The sequence below is a fragment of the Vulpes lagopus genome, chromosome 16, assembly GCF_018345385.1.
Source record: "Vulpes lagopus strain Blue_001 chromosome 16, ASM1834538v1, whole genome shotgun sequence".
Lineage (NCBI taxonomy): Eukaryota > Metazoa > Chordata > Mammalia > Carnivora > Canidae > Vulpes > Vulpes lagopus.
The window spans coordinates 11335401-11355182 of NC_054839.1; the positions used below are offsets into that span (position 1 = coordinate 11335401).

General features: G+C 36.0%; 1 protein-coding gene across 1 annotated transcript in view; it reads right to left on the reverse strand.

The window, feature by feature from the left end:
• The window catches only part of PCCA (propionyl-CoA carboxylase subunit alpha), a 394660-nt gene that overhangs the window by 230917 nt on the left and 143961 nt on the right, over window positions 1-19782 (reverse strand). Inside the window, exons 9-11 of the mRNA XM_041731155.1 lie at window positions 16480-16558; window positions 12309-12411; window positions 3547-3641 (exon numbers count right to left, since the gene is read on the reverse strand). Coding sequence (XP_041587089.1) covers window positions 3547-3641; window positions 12309-12411; window positions 16480-16558 — 277 coding nt within the window. The remainder of the gene's footprint in view (window positions 1-3546; window positions 3642-12308; window positions 12412-16479; window positions 16559-19782) is intronic.

Here is a 19782-nt window from a genome sequence, read left to right on the forward strand (position 1 = left end):
AACTTTACTCAGATATGATCATGTGTATCAATTTAAGATTTTATATTATATGCTTTATAGGTTTAGAAAATATGCTTTTTGCATTAGTAAGGCTAACATGTTTAAGTCAGCTTCAGATTTTTATAAAACTGACATTTGAACTTCCCACATTACAGTGCAACTTCCATCAATTTTAGCACTAGTAGTTGTTTACAACCAGTAAAACTTAATATATTCAGAACTTTCCTAAGCTAAAACTGGGAGATGTGCCTTACAGAGAACACATGTGTGCTGGATGAGCTTCCTTCAGGCAAGTGTTACAGCACTGCTGGCCAGGACTGTGAGTTCAATATTAATGAATCAACAACGTGTATTAAATAAGGTAGCCTTCAACAGAAACAGACATAAAACAAGGTTATGTCAGGATATTTTCATCAAGGTTACATATTGATTAAAATGTCCTAATTGGAAGTTCACAGAACCTAACTCTGAACTTCCCTAGGGACAATGCTTCAGTAATTGCTAATTCAGTGTTCATAGTGACTCTGTAAAACCTAACTACCACAAATAACAATTGACTACACATGTAATAAATCCTCAAAATTTTTATTTCACAATACCAAAACTACCCTTCAGCAGGCAAATAAAGCTGAAATGTTTTCAATAAGCCCTAAAAAAAAGAATATTATAAAATCATTTGTGTATTTTCACATATTTTGCTTCATGCAAGAAATAGAACATCGATTACTTTCCTATTTGTGGATTAAAATTTGTGTATCAAGATTTAGGTGGTTTTTATAACATTTTATTATGGAAGAAGATATTGAACTTCTATGCACCTGCTCCCCATATGGAACAATCATTAATATGTATCCCATCTGTTTAACGTCTATACCGCATATCTACTTTCCTACCAGGCCTACCCATTTTGTACAAATTTTATTTTAAATCAAATCCCAAATTAGGTATCATTTCATCTATAGAGACTTCCGTATCTGTTTCTATAAAAGTTGTAACATAATCACACTTAAGACATTAACAAGAATTTCTTAATAGCATTTAATATCCAGTTAGTATTCAAATTTCCCTGATTAATCCTATTTTTTTCAGGTAATATCTTTGAATCAGAATTCAAATAAGGCCCAGCCACTCCATTTACATTTTTACTCCATTTTTACATCTTTGCAGTTCTTTTAACTTGCAATGCTCTCTTCACATTTTCCTAAGGCAAACAAGAATCTGCTCATTTTCCCGTCTCATTTCTAATAATCTGGGTTCAAGTGGATGCAGCCCCACAGTGCATTTTAATATCTGCATTATATTTATATTTCTTATAAATTGCTGGTTAGATCTAGAACCTTGAACAGATTTCAGATTAGACTGGAAGAGTAGGAGACAAGAAAACTTCAAAGACTGGAAGTGTACCTCCTTATGTCTTTCTTTTGGTGTTTAGGATTAATCACTGAATTTAGGCAATATGAGTCTTATTTGCCTATTATGAACATTTCTGCATCAATTACATTTCAATGATAACTCGCTGACAAAATTAATACAAAAAAGAAAGAACACCCAAATTAACATCATAACATTTGGAGAATCTCAAAGACAGCAGAATAAAACTATTTTTGTCGTACCTGGTCTTGTCCTTTCTTTTGTCATAAACTCTGCTACTAACACTCAGAGCCATAAGCAACCTTACCACTGCACTCAAAACACAGCAGTAAATTCATACTCTAGAAACTGAAAACTATGTATTTCTCTTATTTAATATTTCACAAATAATAACAGACAAACACCTATCAAGTCACTATTAATGATCAGTTCTCATTTTGGGGTTTCTTTTTGGTTGGTGGCATTTCTATTGCTTTAAATTTTCCTTTTTCCCTCAATTAACAGATGAGTTCACATGAAAAACTTACATTCCTAGAAAAAGCGAGATGAAACAAAAATAATGATTCAAGGTTCCTAGTCTGTGAAAGATTTTTATCCCAGGTAAAACCTGAGTGGGTTTTTTTTTTTTTAAAAAAAAAAGAAAGGTTCATTATATTGGAAGCAATAAGAAGAGAACAACACAAAATTATAAAGGCTATTATCATTCTACCAGCAACCCTGTACCCTTCTTCCACACAACTAGAATCTTAGCAGAGCAATATGGTTACTTAATTTTAAAATTTTTTTTATTTATTTATGATAGTCACACACAGAGAGAGAGGCAGACATAGGCAGAGGGAGAAGCAGGCTCCATGCACTGGGAGCCCGACGTGGGATTCGATCCCAGGTCTCCAGGACCATGCCCTGGGCCAAAGGCAGGCGCCAAACTGCTGCGCCACCCAGGGATCCCTGGTTACTTAATTTTAAAAAGGCAGTTTCCAACTTCCCTAGCAAAGTCCCTAACTTCAGATCACCACCAAGCAATCAGGGCTAGTAGGTTCTGGGGCCTTTCCATTAAGATACAGGTAGATCATTTCTTTTGCCTTTTGTTCTTCCTTCCCTCTTACATCCCAGTCCTGGCCCATGAGATAAGGCCATAACCCTGTGTAGGCTGCAATGGGCAGTTCTTCACAGCAGGGTGCCTGGTTTTTAAGCTAAGTGTCCCAACAAGCAGGAAATGGAATCTGGCAGTTTCCTAAGGCCTCCATCACTTCTATGCAGTCTATTCTCAAGCAGTCACAGAGCACAGAATCAAGGAGATGGTCAAAGATCCCTACCTCCTCTGGTCAACAAGAGAAGTGGAAAAAACTTGGGAACAATGTCTTAAAATCATCACACCATATCATATGCTTAAAACCTAATAATAATTAAAGTAGGACTTGCCTTTTCCCATTACCCTGTAATCAAAAATTCACTCATATTCACCCGTATTCTTTATACACACCATACACACATATCAAGGCACACTGGCTAGGACAAAGTTACAACTGGTTATATTCCTTATTGCTTGGCTATTAAAAATGACAACATACACTCAACTGAGGGATTTTTAAGGACTCAGAGACAATTAGAATATATACAAATACTAACCTAGCAAATTAGAAATGAGGTTCTATGAAATTGCTAAACTAAACATATCTAAAGATGATTTGTATCTAAAGCACCACTTTTCGTGCTCAAAATAGTTCTGATGATCAAGGGATTTCTAAAAATCATGTTCCAGAAGCCTTTTGATGGTAGGATAAATTCAAAAACTTCAGGATCAACTTTATGAAACCTTCACCAACAGAAGATCCTAGAAGGCCTGTATCCCTAGGCATTCCACATGACCAGAAACACCAACAGGGTCTCTATTACCTAGAAGCTCATGGAAGTCCTACTTGGCCATCCAGCCAACTCTCTCCTCTAACAAAACCCCACCTATATTTTCCCAAGTATTCTCTCACGTGTCACACACTGACATATTGAGGAAAACTGAGTGACAAATTCTTAATTATAAAAATATACACTAACAGATTCTACCATGACAATTCCAACAAGTTGCTACTGAAGCAATTTTAGCCAATAAAATGGGAAAGAAATATACTAAATAAACAAAACAGTCTATTATGAAAATTCATTGAGAAAAACTCTTACCTTGGTGCTTCCTCCACCACTTTCTGATTTCTTCGCTGAATTGAGCACTCTCTTTCATTGAGCCACAAAGCATTCCCATGCTTGTCACCTAAAACCTGATAGAGCAACACCACTTGAAAACTTATATAGTCATACCTATAGAGTATGTGCCCCATTAACATTGTCATCATGCAACACTCCTTGGTTTTTACCACTCATACCTCATAAACACATCTACCTCTCCATTATGTCCCTCTTTTGGTTGATGTTAATAGAGGAAAACTTTATTTACAACCCTGAAACTCACTAAAATGTTTTTTAAAACTTGAGGAAAAAATTCTCTTGTTATATTTCCAATGCACTGGATAAGATATCACATCAATTGTACAAATTTTGTGAAGGACACTGAGTATCAATAAAGGAAATACACATTCTAGATACGAGTGGTGCTTTAGAAAAACCACTGTTATTACAAACGTTTGTTTTTAACATAATTAAATGTCTGTTGATCAAGAAATGCTATTTTATTTACATTTAGTCTGTTACTTATATATGGATGTCTTTACTGAGCTTTATTTTTGTTATAGAAACTGATGAAAGGCCTGGGGTTAAATGTAACACATTATGATTTTTCTCATTTGTAATACTGAAAAATAAGCTAGAGTTGCCACATAAAATAACAGGACACCGATATGAATTTGAATTTCAAAGATTTATTTATTTTAAGAGAGAGAGTGCACTCATGAGTGGAGGAGCAGGGCAGGAGGAGAGAATCTCCAGTAGATTCCCCACTGAACACACAGACTTCAGGGCTCTATCTCAGGACCCTGAAATCGTGACCTTATTTGAAACCAAGAGTGGGACGCTTAACCAACGGAGCCACCCTGGCACCCCTGAATTTGAATCTCAAATAAACAACAAAAAAATCTTAATAATAATAGGTCCCAAATTTCACTTCCAAAAATATACTACCTGAAATTCAAATTTAACATGTCTTAACAGCTAAATCTTATCAGCTAAACCCTAAGACATGCTATTGGTTAGCATTTTTGCATAGAATGTTTGTTTTTAGGAACAGATTAATAATCTATTTTTATGATTAAGAGTAAATACGTATTACTGAATGCATATATTATTAAGTTCACAGAAGTAAAAGCTATTCTAGAAGCCAAAAGCGTAGACATTCATTTTAACTCTGTACTATGCAATTTCTCCAGGGCAAGTCACTTTTCTCCTTATATATTATTAATATCAAATAGTATCATCTCAATGTTTTATATGGCTGCTGAAAATATAAAATCAATAAAGATCATGGTTATAGCAATAGAATAAACTATAAAATGAGTAGTTAACATATAAATGCAAACTTAATTTTTAGTAATAAAACCTATCTAAACCATAAGAACAATTACAAGCAAAGGAAAATACTGCAATAGTGAAATGACAATAGTTGGAATTTAGTTTTTTAGTCTCAGAGGTGGCTGCATGAAGTACACCCTAAGAAAAATTTAACACTAAAAAATATTTTAACACTAAATTTATTCTAATTCTTTTCATTCTAGTTGACAAAGAAGTAAAATATTTTGTGTCCAAGAAATAAAGCCACAATAACCAAGACTTCTCAGAAATATTTCTAACTGTAAAATATTATATTCACATATACAATCACATTTGTTTTTCCCTAAAGTCTGCATAGTTCTTTTTAAAAAGTCTTGAGGGAGAGGGGGGCTCAGTCAATTAGGCAAATAACTTGATTTTGGCTTGGGTCAGGATCTTGGGGTTCTAAGACTGAGCTCACAACAGCTGTGGAGCCTACTTAAGATTCTCCCTCTCCAGGTACCAGCCAGGTTGAGCATCTGCCTTCAGCTAGGTCATAATCCTGGGGTCCAGGAAATCAAGTCCTGAATTGGGCTCACTGAGAGGAGCCTGCTTCTCCCTCTGCCTACGTCTCTGCCTCTCTCTGTGTCTCTCATGAATAAATAAATAAAATCTTAATAACAACAACAAAAAGATTCTCCCTCTCCCTCTACCCTCCCTTTGACAGCTAACTTTCTCTCTTTAAAAAAAAAGTTTTCGGCAGCCTGGGTGGCTCAGCGGTTTAGTGCCACTTTCAACCCAAGGCGTGATCCTAGAGACCCGGGATCGAGTCCCACGTCTGGCTTCCTGCATGAAGCCTGCTTCTCCCTCTGCCTGTGTCTCTGCCTGTCTTTCTGTGTATCTCATGAATAAATAAATCTTTTATTTATTTATTTATTTTTAATTTTTATTTATTTATGATAGTCACACAGACAGGAGAGAGAGAGAGAGAGAGGCAGAGACACAGGCAGAGGGAGAAGCAGGCTCCATGCACCGGGAGCCCGATGTGGGATTCGATCCCGGGTCTCCAGGATCGCGCCCTGGGCCAAAGGCAGGCGCCAAACCGCTGCGCCACCCAGGAATCCCTGAATAAATAAATAAATCTTAAAAAAAAAAAAAAGTTTTGTTATTTCCTAAGCATGCAACAAAAATAATTTTTTTTAAAGATTTACTTTACAAAAAGAAAAAGAGCAAGTGGGGGGAAAGCCAGAATGAGACGGTGATAGAGGATCCTCAGGTCCACTCCTTGCTGAGCACACAGCATGACCTGGGGCTCAATCCCAGGACCCTGTGAGCATGACCTGAGGGGAAATCAAGCGTCAGCTGCTTGGGGTCATCTGAGTGGCTCAGTTAAGCATCTGACTTTGGCTAAGGTCATGATCTCAGAGTCCAGAGATAAGAGTAGCTCCCAGTCGAGCTCCCCACTCAGCAGAGAATCTGCTTGTCCTTCTCCCTTCACCCCTCTCCCAGCTCATGCTTGCTCACTCTCAAATTTTTAAAAATATTAATAAATAGCCCTTAATCAAATGACCCACTCAGGTGTTCCTCAACAAAAATAATTTGACAATGATAGTGTGACACTAATAAATGAAGAGACTAGAATACCAGACAATATAAAGAGTGCCTGGAAAGAAAGTTAATCCTAAATCCCTTAGGAGTTTTGGGATTTGGGGGGGGGGGGGGTCCTTAAGATTTCATTTTTTAAGTAATCTCTATACCCAATGTGGCACTTGAATTCACAACCCCAAGGTCAAGAGTTGCATGCAACACTGACTGAGCCAGCTAGATAACCCCATCATGAGTTTTTCTTTTTTAAAGCTTTAATATAGCCCTTTATCAATCAGCAGATACTCAATGTGGAAAAATCTCCCAGATACACTGCTTACTGAAAAAAGCTTCATGACAACAAGAGTGTCCACATAATGCAAGCCATTTTGAAGCCCTGGATCCAACCCAAAAAATGCCAGTAGTGTCCAGGGTGAGAAAAAAAGGATTTAAACCACACAGAATGCTGCCACTACCAGTACAGTTTCAGCATAAGAAAGGACACAGTATACGAAAGTCTGTCTAAAAAAATAGGTAATTCACATATATAATTCACAGTCCACAGCAGGATATTCAAAAAAGAGTTTTGGAGCCTGCTCCCAGGGACAGAAACCAAGGAACTTGGAAACAAAAGTAAATGTTAATTTTTCATCAGATATCCTTTGTTATGTGCATAAATTACCTCATATAATTATATACATGCAAATTGAGGAAAATCATTTTTAAAACTTCCAAGTGCAGATGATCAGATACAGCAAACATCTGTGTTACCTATTCAAGTTACTAGGAAATACTTTTACCTATGTTTAAAATTATCACCTACATTATATGCTGTGGCTAATGAAAATAAACTAAAAGTTGATGTAAATATATAATTACTTAACACAATTTGACACACATTTTTTGAGTATTAGTAATGTGAAAGACATCCGCCTGGTTGCTGGAACCAACAAATGAGTAAGACCAACAAATGAATAAGACCTTAGTAGGTCTTATTGGTTAGTAGGTACTTCTTGATCTATTTGAAAAGTTAGACAACTCAAGATAAAAATCAATGGTCTTGGGATCCCTGGGTGGCGCAGCGGTTTGGCGCCTGCCTTTGGCCCAGGGCGCGATCCTGGAGACCCGGGATCGAATCCCACATCAGGCTCCCGGTGCATGGAGCCTGCTTCTCCCTCCGCCTGTGTCTCTGCCTCTCTCTCTCTCTCTGTGACTATCATAAATAAATAAAAAAAAAAATTAAAAAAAAAAAATCAATGGTCTTCTAATAGCTGTGCTATGTATATGTTCTACATGACAGGGAATACAGGAAGAGGAAAATTAATTTTGCCTGTAAGATCTTAGAAAGGCAGCCAAAATATCTCCCATAAGCTACAGACTTAAATATCCAATCTACTCAACACTGATACTTTGATATCACAACCTTGATTTCTCCAACATCACACCCTGATCTCCTCCCCAAAACACGCACCTCTCACAGTTTTTCTCACCTCAGTAAAAGACAGTCCTAGTCTTCTAATTCCTCAGGCCCCAAACTGAAAGCGATCTTTCATGCCTTTTTTCCTATATATCATATCTGATCTCTTAGGAAATCTGATCTACCTTCACAGAATATCCAGAATTCAATCACATCTTACCATCTCTACTACCAACACTCAGGCCTAAGCTGCCATCATCTCTCGCAAGAATTCCAGCAAAAAAAGTCTCCTATGAGATTTCTCAGCTTCAACTGATAGTCTTCAAATACTAAGAGCCAATGAATACTGTGTGCTTTTTTTTTTCTTTTAACCTTGTTGAGGGATCCCTGGGTGGCGCAGCGGTTTGGCGCCTGCCTTTGGCCCAGGGCGCGATCCTGGAGACCCGGGATAGAATCCCACGTCGGGCTCCCGGTGCATGGAGCCTGCTTCTCCCTCTGCCTGTGTCTCTGCCTCTCTCTCTCTCTCTCTCTCTGTCTGACTATCATGAATAAATAAATAAAATCTTTAAAAAAAATAAAAAATAAAAAATAAAAAATAAAAAATAAAAAAAATAAAAAAATAAATAAAACCTTGTTGAATGGAGCTATTTATTGCAGTGTCATATCCTCTTCTGATCCCTGTGAGTTTGATGAGCAGGTGTCACACTGTCTTCAAATACAAAAGTCTTTGCATCAGAAGAACTGTCTTTATAGGACCATTTACAGTAAGTCATATCCATAGCTGGACCAAGTATGAAGATGAAATTCTGGTCTTGGAAGGAAGGTGTTTATATTCTACTTATGGAAGGACATGATCACTGGGGCTGGAGGATGGGTTGTGGTAGCTCATCTAAAGACGGCCCCCACATTCAACAATACATTAAAAAAATCATATACCTCAATCACGTGGAATTTATCTCTTGCAGGGATGCAAGGATGGTTCAATATTCACAATCAATGTGATACACCATATTAACAAAATGAAGGAAAAAATCATATGATCAACTCAGTAGATACAGAAAAAGCATTTGACAAAATTCAACATCCATTCATGATAAAAACTCTTCACAAAGTAGGTTTAGAGGGAATATACCTCAATAAACCCACAGCTAACATCATACTCAATGGTGAAAAACTAAGTGCTTTTTTCTAAAATCAGTAACAATATGAAGATGCCCACTCCTAACACTTTCTTGAACAAAGTACTGGAAGTCCTAACCACAATAGTCAGACAAGAAAAAAGGCATCCAAACTGGTAAGGAAGAAGTTAAATTGTCACTATTTGCAGATGACATAGCACTATACATAGAAAACTCTGAAGACTCCAACAAAAAAAACTATTAGAAGTAATAAACTTATTCAGAAGTAATAAACTATTAGAAGTAATAAACTTATTCAATAAAATTAATATACAGAAATCAGCCATATTTTCATACAATAATGAAGTAGAAGAAAGAGAAATTAAGAAAACAATTCCACGTACACTAAAAAGAATAAAACACCTAGGAACAAAACTGACCAAGGAGATAAAATATCTATTTTCAGGAAACTATAAAACACTGATGAAAGAAACTGAAGATGACACAAATATAAAGCTATTCCATGCTCATGGAATTGAAAAGAATTTTGTTAAGATATCCACAGAACTCAAAGCCATTTACAGATTTAATGCAATACCTACCAATTACCAACAGCATTCTTCACAGACCTAAAACAAATAATCCTAAAATTTGTATGGACTCACAAAAGATCGCAAATAGCCAAGGCAATTTTAAGAACAACAAAGCTCAAGGTATCACAATCCTAGATTTCAAGATATACTACAAAGCTACAGTCATCAAAATAGTATGGTGCTGGCAGAAAAACAGACACTTACATCAACAGAACACATAGAGTGACCAGAAATAAACCCATGATTTTATGGTGAAGTAATCTATAACAAAGAAAGCAAGAATATACAATGGGGAAAAGATGGTCTCTTCAGTTAATGGTGCTGGAAAAACTGGACAGTTACATGTGAAAGAATGACACTAGACCACTTTTTAACACCATACACAAAAAATAACTTCAAATGAATTAAAGACCTAAATGGAGAGCTAAAACCATAAAAATTCTAGAAGAAAGGACAGGCAATAATTTCTCTGACATTAGCCACACCAACATTTTTCTAGATATATCCCCTAAGGCAGGGGAAACAAAAGCAAAAATAAACTGTTGGGACTATACCAAAATAAAAGGCTTCTGCACAGCAAAGAAAACCATCAACAAGAAAAAAGGCAATATGGGAAGAGATTTTGCAAATGATATATTTAATAAGGGGTTAATATCCAAAATATATAAAGGACAGGGGCACCTAGCTGGCTCAATCAGTGGAGCATATCTCATGGTCTCAAGTTCCAACCCCATGTTGGGTATGAGGCTTACTTAAAAAACTAATAATAAAAGAAAATACACACACACACACACACACACACATATATATATATACACATATAAAGAGCAACTATGCTATTTACTAGACCTAAATATAACATTATCATATAATCCAGTAATATTTCTCTCCTCAGTATATCTGAAAGAATGTGTATGTCCATAAAAAGACATGGCAATTTATTCATAATATCAAAAAGCTGGAGGGGCACCTGGGTGGCTCAGTGACTGAGCACATGCCTTTGGCTCAGGTCATGATCCCAAGGTTCTGGAATTGAGTCCCGCATCAGGTTCCCCACAGGGAGCCTGCTTCTCCCTCTGCCTATGTCTTCTGTCTCGTTCTCTGTGTCTCTCATGAATAAATAAATAAAATCTTTAAAAATATATATATATATCAAAAAGCTAGAAACAACCTGAAGATCTACCAACAGGAAAATGGATAAATTGGAAGTTATTCAAACAATGAAGTATCAGAGCAATTTTTTAGAGTTAATAGTAACACACAGCTTCATGGAAGAATCTCAAAGACATGTTGTGTGAAAGAAGCCAGGCATAACCAAGTATATACTGTATTTCATTTATATGCAGTTTAAGAAGACAGAAACATTCTGGGGTGTGAGAAGTCAGAACAGTAGATATTTTGGTGGCCAAGTGGAGGGACTGAATGGAAAGTTGTATGAAGAAATCTGATGGCACAGAAATGTGCTATACACAGATCTGGGTGGTTGCTATACAGCTACACATGTGTACATAAGAATTTTATTGAGTTGGACACTCAAGATTTGTGGACTTTGCTGAAGAGATGTGATATCTCAGTTTAGAATGTCTAAAAACAAAAAACCCAATGACAACAAAAAATCCTGCTGACGTTAGAAAGAAATACACTACGTTCAATGTTTTAAGACTACTCTGATTGGAGAGCCTTAAGTGGCTCAGTCTATTGGGCATCTGCCTTCATTCAGCTCAGGCAATGATCTCAGGGCCCCTACTCAGCAGGCAGTCTGCTTCCTCCTCTCCCTCTGCTGCTCCCCCTGCTTGTGCTCTCTTGCTGTCAAATAAATAAATCTTAAAAAAAAAAAAAACCCTCACTGATTATATATATTTGCACATTTCTTCCCACTCTGGAAAACTGGAGGATCTAGATGAAGATTTTCTACCCATAAGAAATATCTATGTAAAATAATTAAACTTGAAAAAGCCCCACAATGACAGAATTTAGAACTTGTATTACACATAATCAGAAGGGGCAGGCAAGGGCAACAAAGAACTATTCTTTAGTTTTCTGGTTCTCTATTCACACCAAAATAAGGAAAAAAATACTTAAACTTAAGCATGATTTCAAATTTGATTTGTATTTTATCAGTTTTAATTCAATTCATAGTCATAACGTGTAAAATAGCACGAAGACATTCTTAATAGAAATGAAACTTCAGGAGATGTTGTCTTCTTCTGTGTATTATTTCAGAAAATCAACTTTTGTCTTGCTGAAATCCATATCCTCGCAAATTGCTTTAGCAGTTGGATTAAAATCTTAACCTGAGTAGAAGAAATTATTTATTCATCTCTATACTAGTAGCTCCTAGAAGAATGCCTGTCTCAGTGAGCCACACAGACATTTGGTGAATTGAAATAATGAGTCCAGATTAAGCACTTAAAAAAAAATAATAAGCCTTGTTATGGCCCAGTCTCAGAATGGGAAGGAATGAGTCTTTAGGTGCAATGTATTTAGTTTGGTTAGATAGGTTGGGACAGCTTCTTTCTACAGCAGGATTTTTATATCATTCCCTATGTTGACCAACATGCTGGTGCTTTGATCGAAGTATACCAAATTCCAAAAGGAAGGGATCAATTTATGTACATTCTCTATTTTGAAGTTATTCAAGTGTATCAGAACAATTCACAATCATTCTAAATGCGAGAAAGGAGGTTTCCAATAGGAATAAATGGTGTTTTATTAAAGTCATAATAATTAGAAAACATCTTAAAATGTACCAACCTGGATTTCTATATGACGAGGGTTATCAATAAATTTTTCTATTAGTAGCCTATCATCACCAAAACTAGAAGCAGCTTCTTGAGACGAAAATCTAAAACCATCCCTATTTAAAAAAAAAAGGGGGGGGGGACAATCAAACTAGCTAAACAAATACAGCCCACAATATAAAAGATAACAAAGCAATTAAATACTTATTTTGCTTTACTGATAAACAAAGCAAAGAAAAATTCACTTAATGCACAAATAACTAAATTGACTTAGTGGACCCATAACTCTTATACTTACCAGCTTTGTCACCTGGAATCAGTGATGTAACTTCCCCAATTCTGGGGGAATATATTTATAATCAAATATATTTATAATCAATTTATAATCAAATAGGAATACCACTACATAGTTCACCAACTGTGAAATTAGATATTTTTAATAAACCACACGAAAGGATCCCTGGGTGGCGCAGCGGTTTGGCGCCTGCCTTTGGCCCAGGGCGCGATCCTGGAGACCCGGGATCGAATCCCACATCAGGCTCCCGGTGCATGGAGCCTGCTTCTCCCTCCGCCTGTGTCTCTGCCTCTCTCTCTCTCTGTGTGACTATCATAAATAAGTAAAAAATTAAAAAAATAAAAAATAAAAAAAAAAAATAAACCACACGAAACATATAAAATTCCATTTCCTCAATACCTTAATTCCACTAATTAAAAAAATTAAAAATGCATATTCATTTGACTTAAGAGTCAGAATATGCACACAAAAATACAAAGAGCCAATCTGGCCAACGTCACAACTGGAGCAAAATACTCAAGTGAGAATGAACATACAAGAGGAGGGATCCCTGGGTGGCGCAGCGGTTTGGCGCCTGCCTTTGGCCCAGGGCGCGATCCTGGAGACCAGGGATCGAATCCCATGTCAGGCTCCCGGTGCATGGAGCCTGCTTCTCCCTCTGCCTGTGTCTCTGCCTCTCTCTCTCTCTCTCTGTATGACTATCATAAATAAATAATTAAAAAAAATAAAAAATAAAAAAAAAGAACATACAAGAGGAGGATTCTCAAGAACATTTTATGTTCTTCATATGTTATGAACATATAATGATATTTTAAGTATACATATTTAAATGTAACTGCCCTTCGCACACCCATACAAATTACTACAACTTTACCGACTTTGGACTCTTTCTAAATTAATCATTAAAAGAGAAAACAATTTTTGAAAATAAAAATACCAATATGATTATTGCTTTACATGTTTTACTCTCCAAAGATAATAATTTAAATTGTTGTAATTAAAATGTGCTCACTAAATTCATACACTATGAAATGGGCTCATTTGGTCTATTAAAAACACACATTTGTTCACCTAAAACTAATTGAGTATATTATTTTACACTCACTGATATATTGAGAATATAAAGTTTAATTCTTTTTACATGTCACTAATAGTTTCTTAATCTTCAGATTAAATATAAGTACTTAAATACAACATTAAAATTCTTCCAATCTTTTAATTTTGCAAACACTCCATCTGGCATTAGAAATGAATACATTTGCTTTTGTGCTTAAAAAACACAACATATCAAGTAAACAATGACCAGATGATAAATTCAAAACATATTGCAACAATTCCTGTTTCTCAGAGTTCTCAAGGAAAAGGTATCAGGTTTTCTTAGTCCTCTATTACTTCTTTGATTTAGAGGAATGGAGTTTTTAGATCTCTGGAGACTGCAAACCTCAAAGAAACTAAAACACAATGAATTATTGTTTTCAGTACCATATGACCAACTTTTTATCAGATGGAGTATGAGGATTTGCAAAGAAAAAACAAAGTACTTTACAATTTATCTCTATTCTAATGACTAAGAACTTTCATTTTGCACTTAACCCAAACATGCTAGAGGGAAAAAAAATCAAAATCACCCAAATAAATTATCACATTTGAAAGCATCACCAGAGTATTTGGGAGCTCACAGAAAACTATTTTAAAAACATTTGTTACACTCAGTTACATATTCATTCAACAAATATTTACTCATCATGAACTCATGTGTCTGCTGCATGTTTAGGTGATGGGAATACAAAAATAAAGCCACAACTGCCTCACATCACCTAAAGTCTAACAGGGGTATTCCAAAATGCAGATGTGGTCAATTTTCCATTGTGCCATATTTCATTGAAATGTGAATGGGGAAAAGAAAGCCAGAAGTTAATATGAAGCTATGAATCTACTTTTAACAACCTTCACAATCCTCACCCTAATTTAATATACAATAACAACAAACACCATTTAAAAAAAAAAACTTTCAGATGTTCTAAAGATTCTAAGATAAGCCATAGATGCTACTTCCCTGAAACACTTAGGAAAGATGTTACAAAAGGGAGACATTCCCCAGAATAAAATAATAAGGCAATTAATGGTTGCTAAGCCTTCCAAAGAAGGCTAAAACTTACGTGCATTTTTAAAAAAGAAAAAAAATTCCCCCTCAAGAAGGGAAAAAAAGAGGGAGCACATGCAATTTGGCATATTAACAACTGGTGACTCTAAAAGAAAACTACTGAGCATGTTCTGGACTGTTCTCTCAATTTTTCTGTAGTTTAGATTTTTCCAAATTAACAGGGGATACAGAGCAATTATTTTAAATGAGGAGCATGTATCATTAAATCAAATAGTATCATACTTTGATCAAGTTGAGAATATTTTAGATAGCAAATTATTTGTGTATGTCTTTTTATTAGTTTTATTAGCATATTTTGAATCAATATGCATTTAAAGAGTTATTTACACCCGAAAAAGATCTCCACTCTCTGTATGGTTATAGCGATTTCTGAAAATACAGAACACTACATTAAAATCCATTGTGTTAACAGCACACAGGAAATCGCAATGCCACAAAGTGAAGAGTAATCTTCACCATAAGAGAATATGTTGCTAATAAGTGCTAAGGCTTTCAAGGAAATTGCTATGTAAGTGCCATACAAAGGGGGCCACCTCATGAGAAAAAAGTTAAAGTTTCTAAAACATGTATCTCTCACAAAACCATGAGGTTGTGTTTAATATCTTTGTTACATCATTCTTTCCTTCCCAAAGGCTATAGCGGACTGTCCTTCCCAAAGATGGTAACAGGGCTATCTCCCATTCAATGTGTTTATGCTGTAGATCTCTTTTCCCAATTCTACAGTACACGAATCTTTTTTGCAAAATAAGGCTTTAAGTGCAAAGAGAGAGAGAGAGAGAGAAGAAAATGCATAGGACTGTACAGGAAACAAATTACGTTGAAATACAGGATTCGTGGAGCAGCCCAGGTGGCTCAGCAGTTTAGCGCCACCTTCAGCCCAGGGCCCGATCCTGGAGAGCTGGGATCAAGTCCCACGTCAGGCTCCCTGCATGGAGCCTGCTTCTCCTTCTGCCTCTGTCTCTGCCTGCCTCTCTCTCTCTCTCTCTCATGAATAAATAAAATCTTTAAAGAAAAAAAAAAAATACAGAATATTTTCTAAGAACAAATTTGGGATATAACATGTGGGGTTCTTTACTCATAATAAGCTCCAACAACAAATCTAATAATCACTGCTACTTAGAGATATATTATCACACTATAGTTGTTGAAGATATGTGATTTCCAAAGTGGTAGTTTCCAAAGATATGTGATTTCCAAAGATAATACCACTACTGTAGGTTGTTGCCTATTTGGAGAAAACACTAAATCCCAGTTAGAGGCTAGTGAAAGAAATAGGCCCTTTTGGGGGCACCTGGGTGGCTCAGTGGTTGAGTGTCTGCCTTTGGCTCACATCATGATCCCAGGGTCCTGGGATCAAGTCCCACATTGGGCTCCCTGCATAGAGCCTGATTCTCCCTCTGCTTATGTCTCTGCCTCTCTCTCTCTGTGTATCTCTCATGAATAAATAAATAAAATCTTTTAAAAAAATACACTGTAAAAACAAAACGACAACTCTTTCTTATGCTTAAGAAAGTAAAAAAACCTTTCTATAAGAGAATAACCATCATCAAAATATAAACAATGAAGTTTTCTGCATAATTTCCATTTTTTCCCATCTAAAAGAGTAAAAATGAGATGCTTATTATAATTATTCCATTACACTTTTGGTATCTGTTTACTTGACAGTTTAATAAAACTCCAGTAACTGCAATTTTCATCAAAAGTATATTTTGGACAGCACCTCACCTGGTCTCTTCATCATCCCAGGCGATTCGCATGCCTTTCCCACCACCACCTGCTGAGGCCTTGATCATGACAGGGTAGCCTAACAGCAGGGAAGAATTAGACAGAAGTTCAGACTTTGATCATCTGGATGCATGAACATGACAACTGACCACATGTTCAATAACACAGAAGACAATAACTAATTTATTTAAAAGTTCCTTTCTTTAGAGTCAGGAAAATAACACCAGCGTGGTAATCTCATATATATTTTAAAAATGAGTGTATGATCATTTTAAAAGAAAAAGACTATTTGTATCAATAAATATAACATTTTCTCCATTAATGAAATAAAAAACTAAGGAAACATAAATAAGTTATTTGACCATGGATTCCAAAAATGGACGTAGATATAGTATTAACTAACCAAAGATAAGAAGCAACTTTTATATAATATTAAGGAAATAAACACATATAACATTCCCCAAAAGTGTCCTTTTGCGTGCATAACAAACTAAACTCCTTTTTCTAAAAGTAATGATTCACAGGCATTTGAGGTATTTTCATCTGAAAAGTCACAGGGAACCCCTACAGCTTTTATTATCAAGAACTGACACAATGATATGGAGGGGGAGGAGGGAGGGAATCAAGCCACACAGTTATTGTATTATGGGAGGAAACAGAAGCTCCAGGACTCGCTATTATCCATGAAGAGGCTAACGCCACTATTTCCACTCATCCAACAGGGAATGTGTATGATAGCAAGTAAGATTAAAACACAAAGTAAGGCCAGAACAAATAATATCTCCAGCTAAAGTTTTATAAGAGAAAATTAAATCATAAAATTGTTAGTTGATAAGTATTTAGATTATTATAAAGTAAAAATTTTGACAACTTAAGTCACCTCCACCAATTTACCAAGAAATGCTGTAAAAATCTCCTTGCTTAGAGGTTTTCTGCAAACAAGGTGGATACACCCATGCCTGAGACACTTGTTTATGATCTTTTCTGAAGTGAGTGCTTTAAAGACTCTTCCAGGCCTGTGATGCTCTAACAGCACTACATTCTAACCATAGGACCTTAGAGGAAAAGGAAGAGAGGGCCAAATGTCATAGATCTTCAACCTCTAAACCACAAAATATCACTCTTAACTTCAACTTAGTTAAAATACCATTTGCTTTCTGTTTGCTAATTAATTCAATTTTTAAAGTTCTGATGTTGATTATATTTATGTGGGACAGCGTTTTAAAAGCAATGCTAGGGATCCCTGGGTGGCGCAGCGGTTTGGCGCCTGCCTTTGGCCCAGGGCGCGATCCTGGAGACCCGGGATCGAATCCCACATCGGGCTCCCGGTGCATGGAGCCTGCTTCTCCCTCTGCCTGTGTCTCTGCCTCTCTCTCTCTCTCTCTGTGACTATCAAAAATAAATAAAAATTAAAAAAAAATATTTAAAAAAAATAAAAGCAATGCTAAGTGTAGTGAGAAGAAAGATTAACATACTTTTTCTCACTGGGAGCCTTAGAATCTTGGGAGAAAAAGGGAAAAGCACCCAAATAATTCTATCACTGGAAACTGCAAGGAGAAAAGTATCATAGGAAGGTAACAGAAAAGGGATTAAGGAAAGCATATTACAGCAAGAGCCATCTACATGAGGCTATGAAGGATGAGAAGGATTTCAACATTTTAGGCAGGAATAGCATGGATTAGTTTAAAAAAATGACTGAAATAATCCAGCTAGAGTGTATCTGTGAGATGGTAGAAGAAAAACAGAAATGAAAATATAAATTAGGAAGAATGTACGCTTCTCACTTTTGTATGCCAAAGATCCTACATGAGAATGAAGAGTATTTGTCTCCTTCAGTGCTATAGCCTCACAATAATTGTCACATAAAGGAATCAGATTGTAGCCTGTTTTGGAGCAGTGAAGAAATAATATCTAAAAATTAGAAAACATGTCATTAAACATGGCATGCCTAAGAAAACATTTTTACAAAAATTTAAACAAATGGATCCATGGGGGAGGGGGTTCCTATCATCTTACCACCCAAAACTATTTATCCATATAAACAGGAAACAGGAAACCACAGGAGGTAAGATACCTACATCCCTTATCCTGGTTTTCAGTTCCCTTTGAGGATTAGGAAATTTGCAGTTATTCTGATTCCAGTATTATCTCATCTTAGTTATTTACTATAGACCCTAGACTACACAGTGATTTGTGAGGTTCAAAATAAGACTGGGAAATTGTCCTTGATCACAAGAAACTAGATGGAGAGACAAAACACAAAAAGTAATTTGTCAATGAGAGATTTTATGTTTAGCCAAGGTGGGATATTGTTAGGCAACAGGGCAGTATGTACTAAAGCAATTATAAAATGTCTCCCCAAAAGGAAGTAATGCAGCATTAGATCTGTCAATACATATTACCCAGAAAGACAAGATTCCTTGACAAAACAAACCCAATATAACACAATTGGGAGAGAGGAAGAAACGGCCATAAGCTAGTGACATTATAGTCACAAACTCAATCTAATTTCTGAACTATAATTGAAAATAATATAAAGCTAAGATTTTCTACTCAACTTGCTATGCCAAGTTAGTCATTAAATCTCAGATAGAACATATCTTTAAGTTGTCACCATGCCATGTAGAAACTAGACCTAGCCATTTGAAGAGGGGAAGAATATTCCACAAAGATGATGTTAAATAATATCAAAAAGCCCAGTCCTTCACCCCTACTTTCTTATTGTGTCTCTGCAACTCTGATTAGGATAAATCTTGGGGTGCCAGGAACTGGAAGAAAAAGGTTAAAAAGAGCCAAAAGTTGACATTCCTGGAAAAATCCAAAATAATCAATTTGATGACTATCACCACTCCTTTACTTTACCTAGTCTAGACACAAAATTTCCATTAATGTTCTGTCCCAATTTATTATCCATTGGAGTACTTACTCCTGGGTTCAGCTTTTGTCTATGATGCAGTCCTTTAATTTTCTATTCTTCAGTTGCCATAGGTTTTAAACAGGCCAATCTTCTTAAAACAAACAAAACAAAATTCTCCAAGTTTTTTAAAAGGAGAAAATCTCTTGGCACGAAAAGATTGCTTTAAAAAAGATACCGCACGCCCTATTGGCGAGTTCTTCATGCTTCTTATCCTCTCACTGGTTGCCTACTCCCACTACCTGATCTCATAACCCAGACCAGAGATTCATGTGATGCTCCTACTAACACTCCAACTCCAACAGGCATGGACTCTCCGTTTTCTATTTACCTTCCAACTAATGCTTCCAAAAAGAAACTAACTAAATACTACATGAGAAAAAAATTAG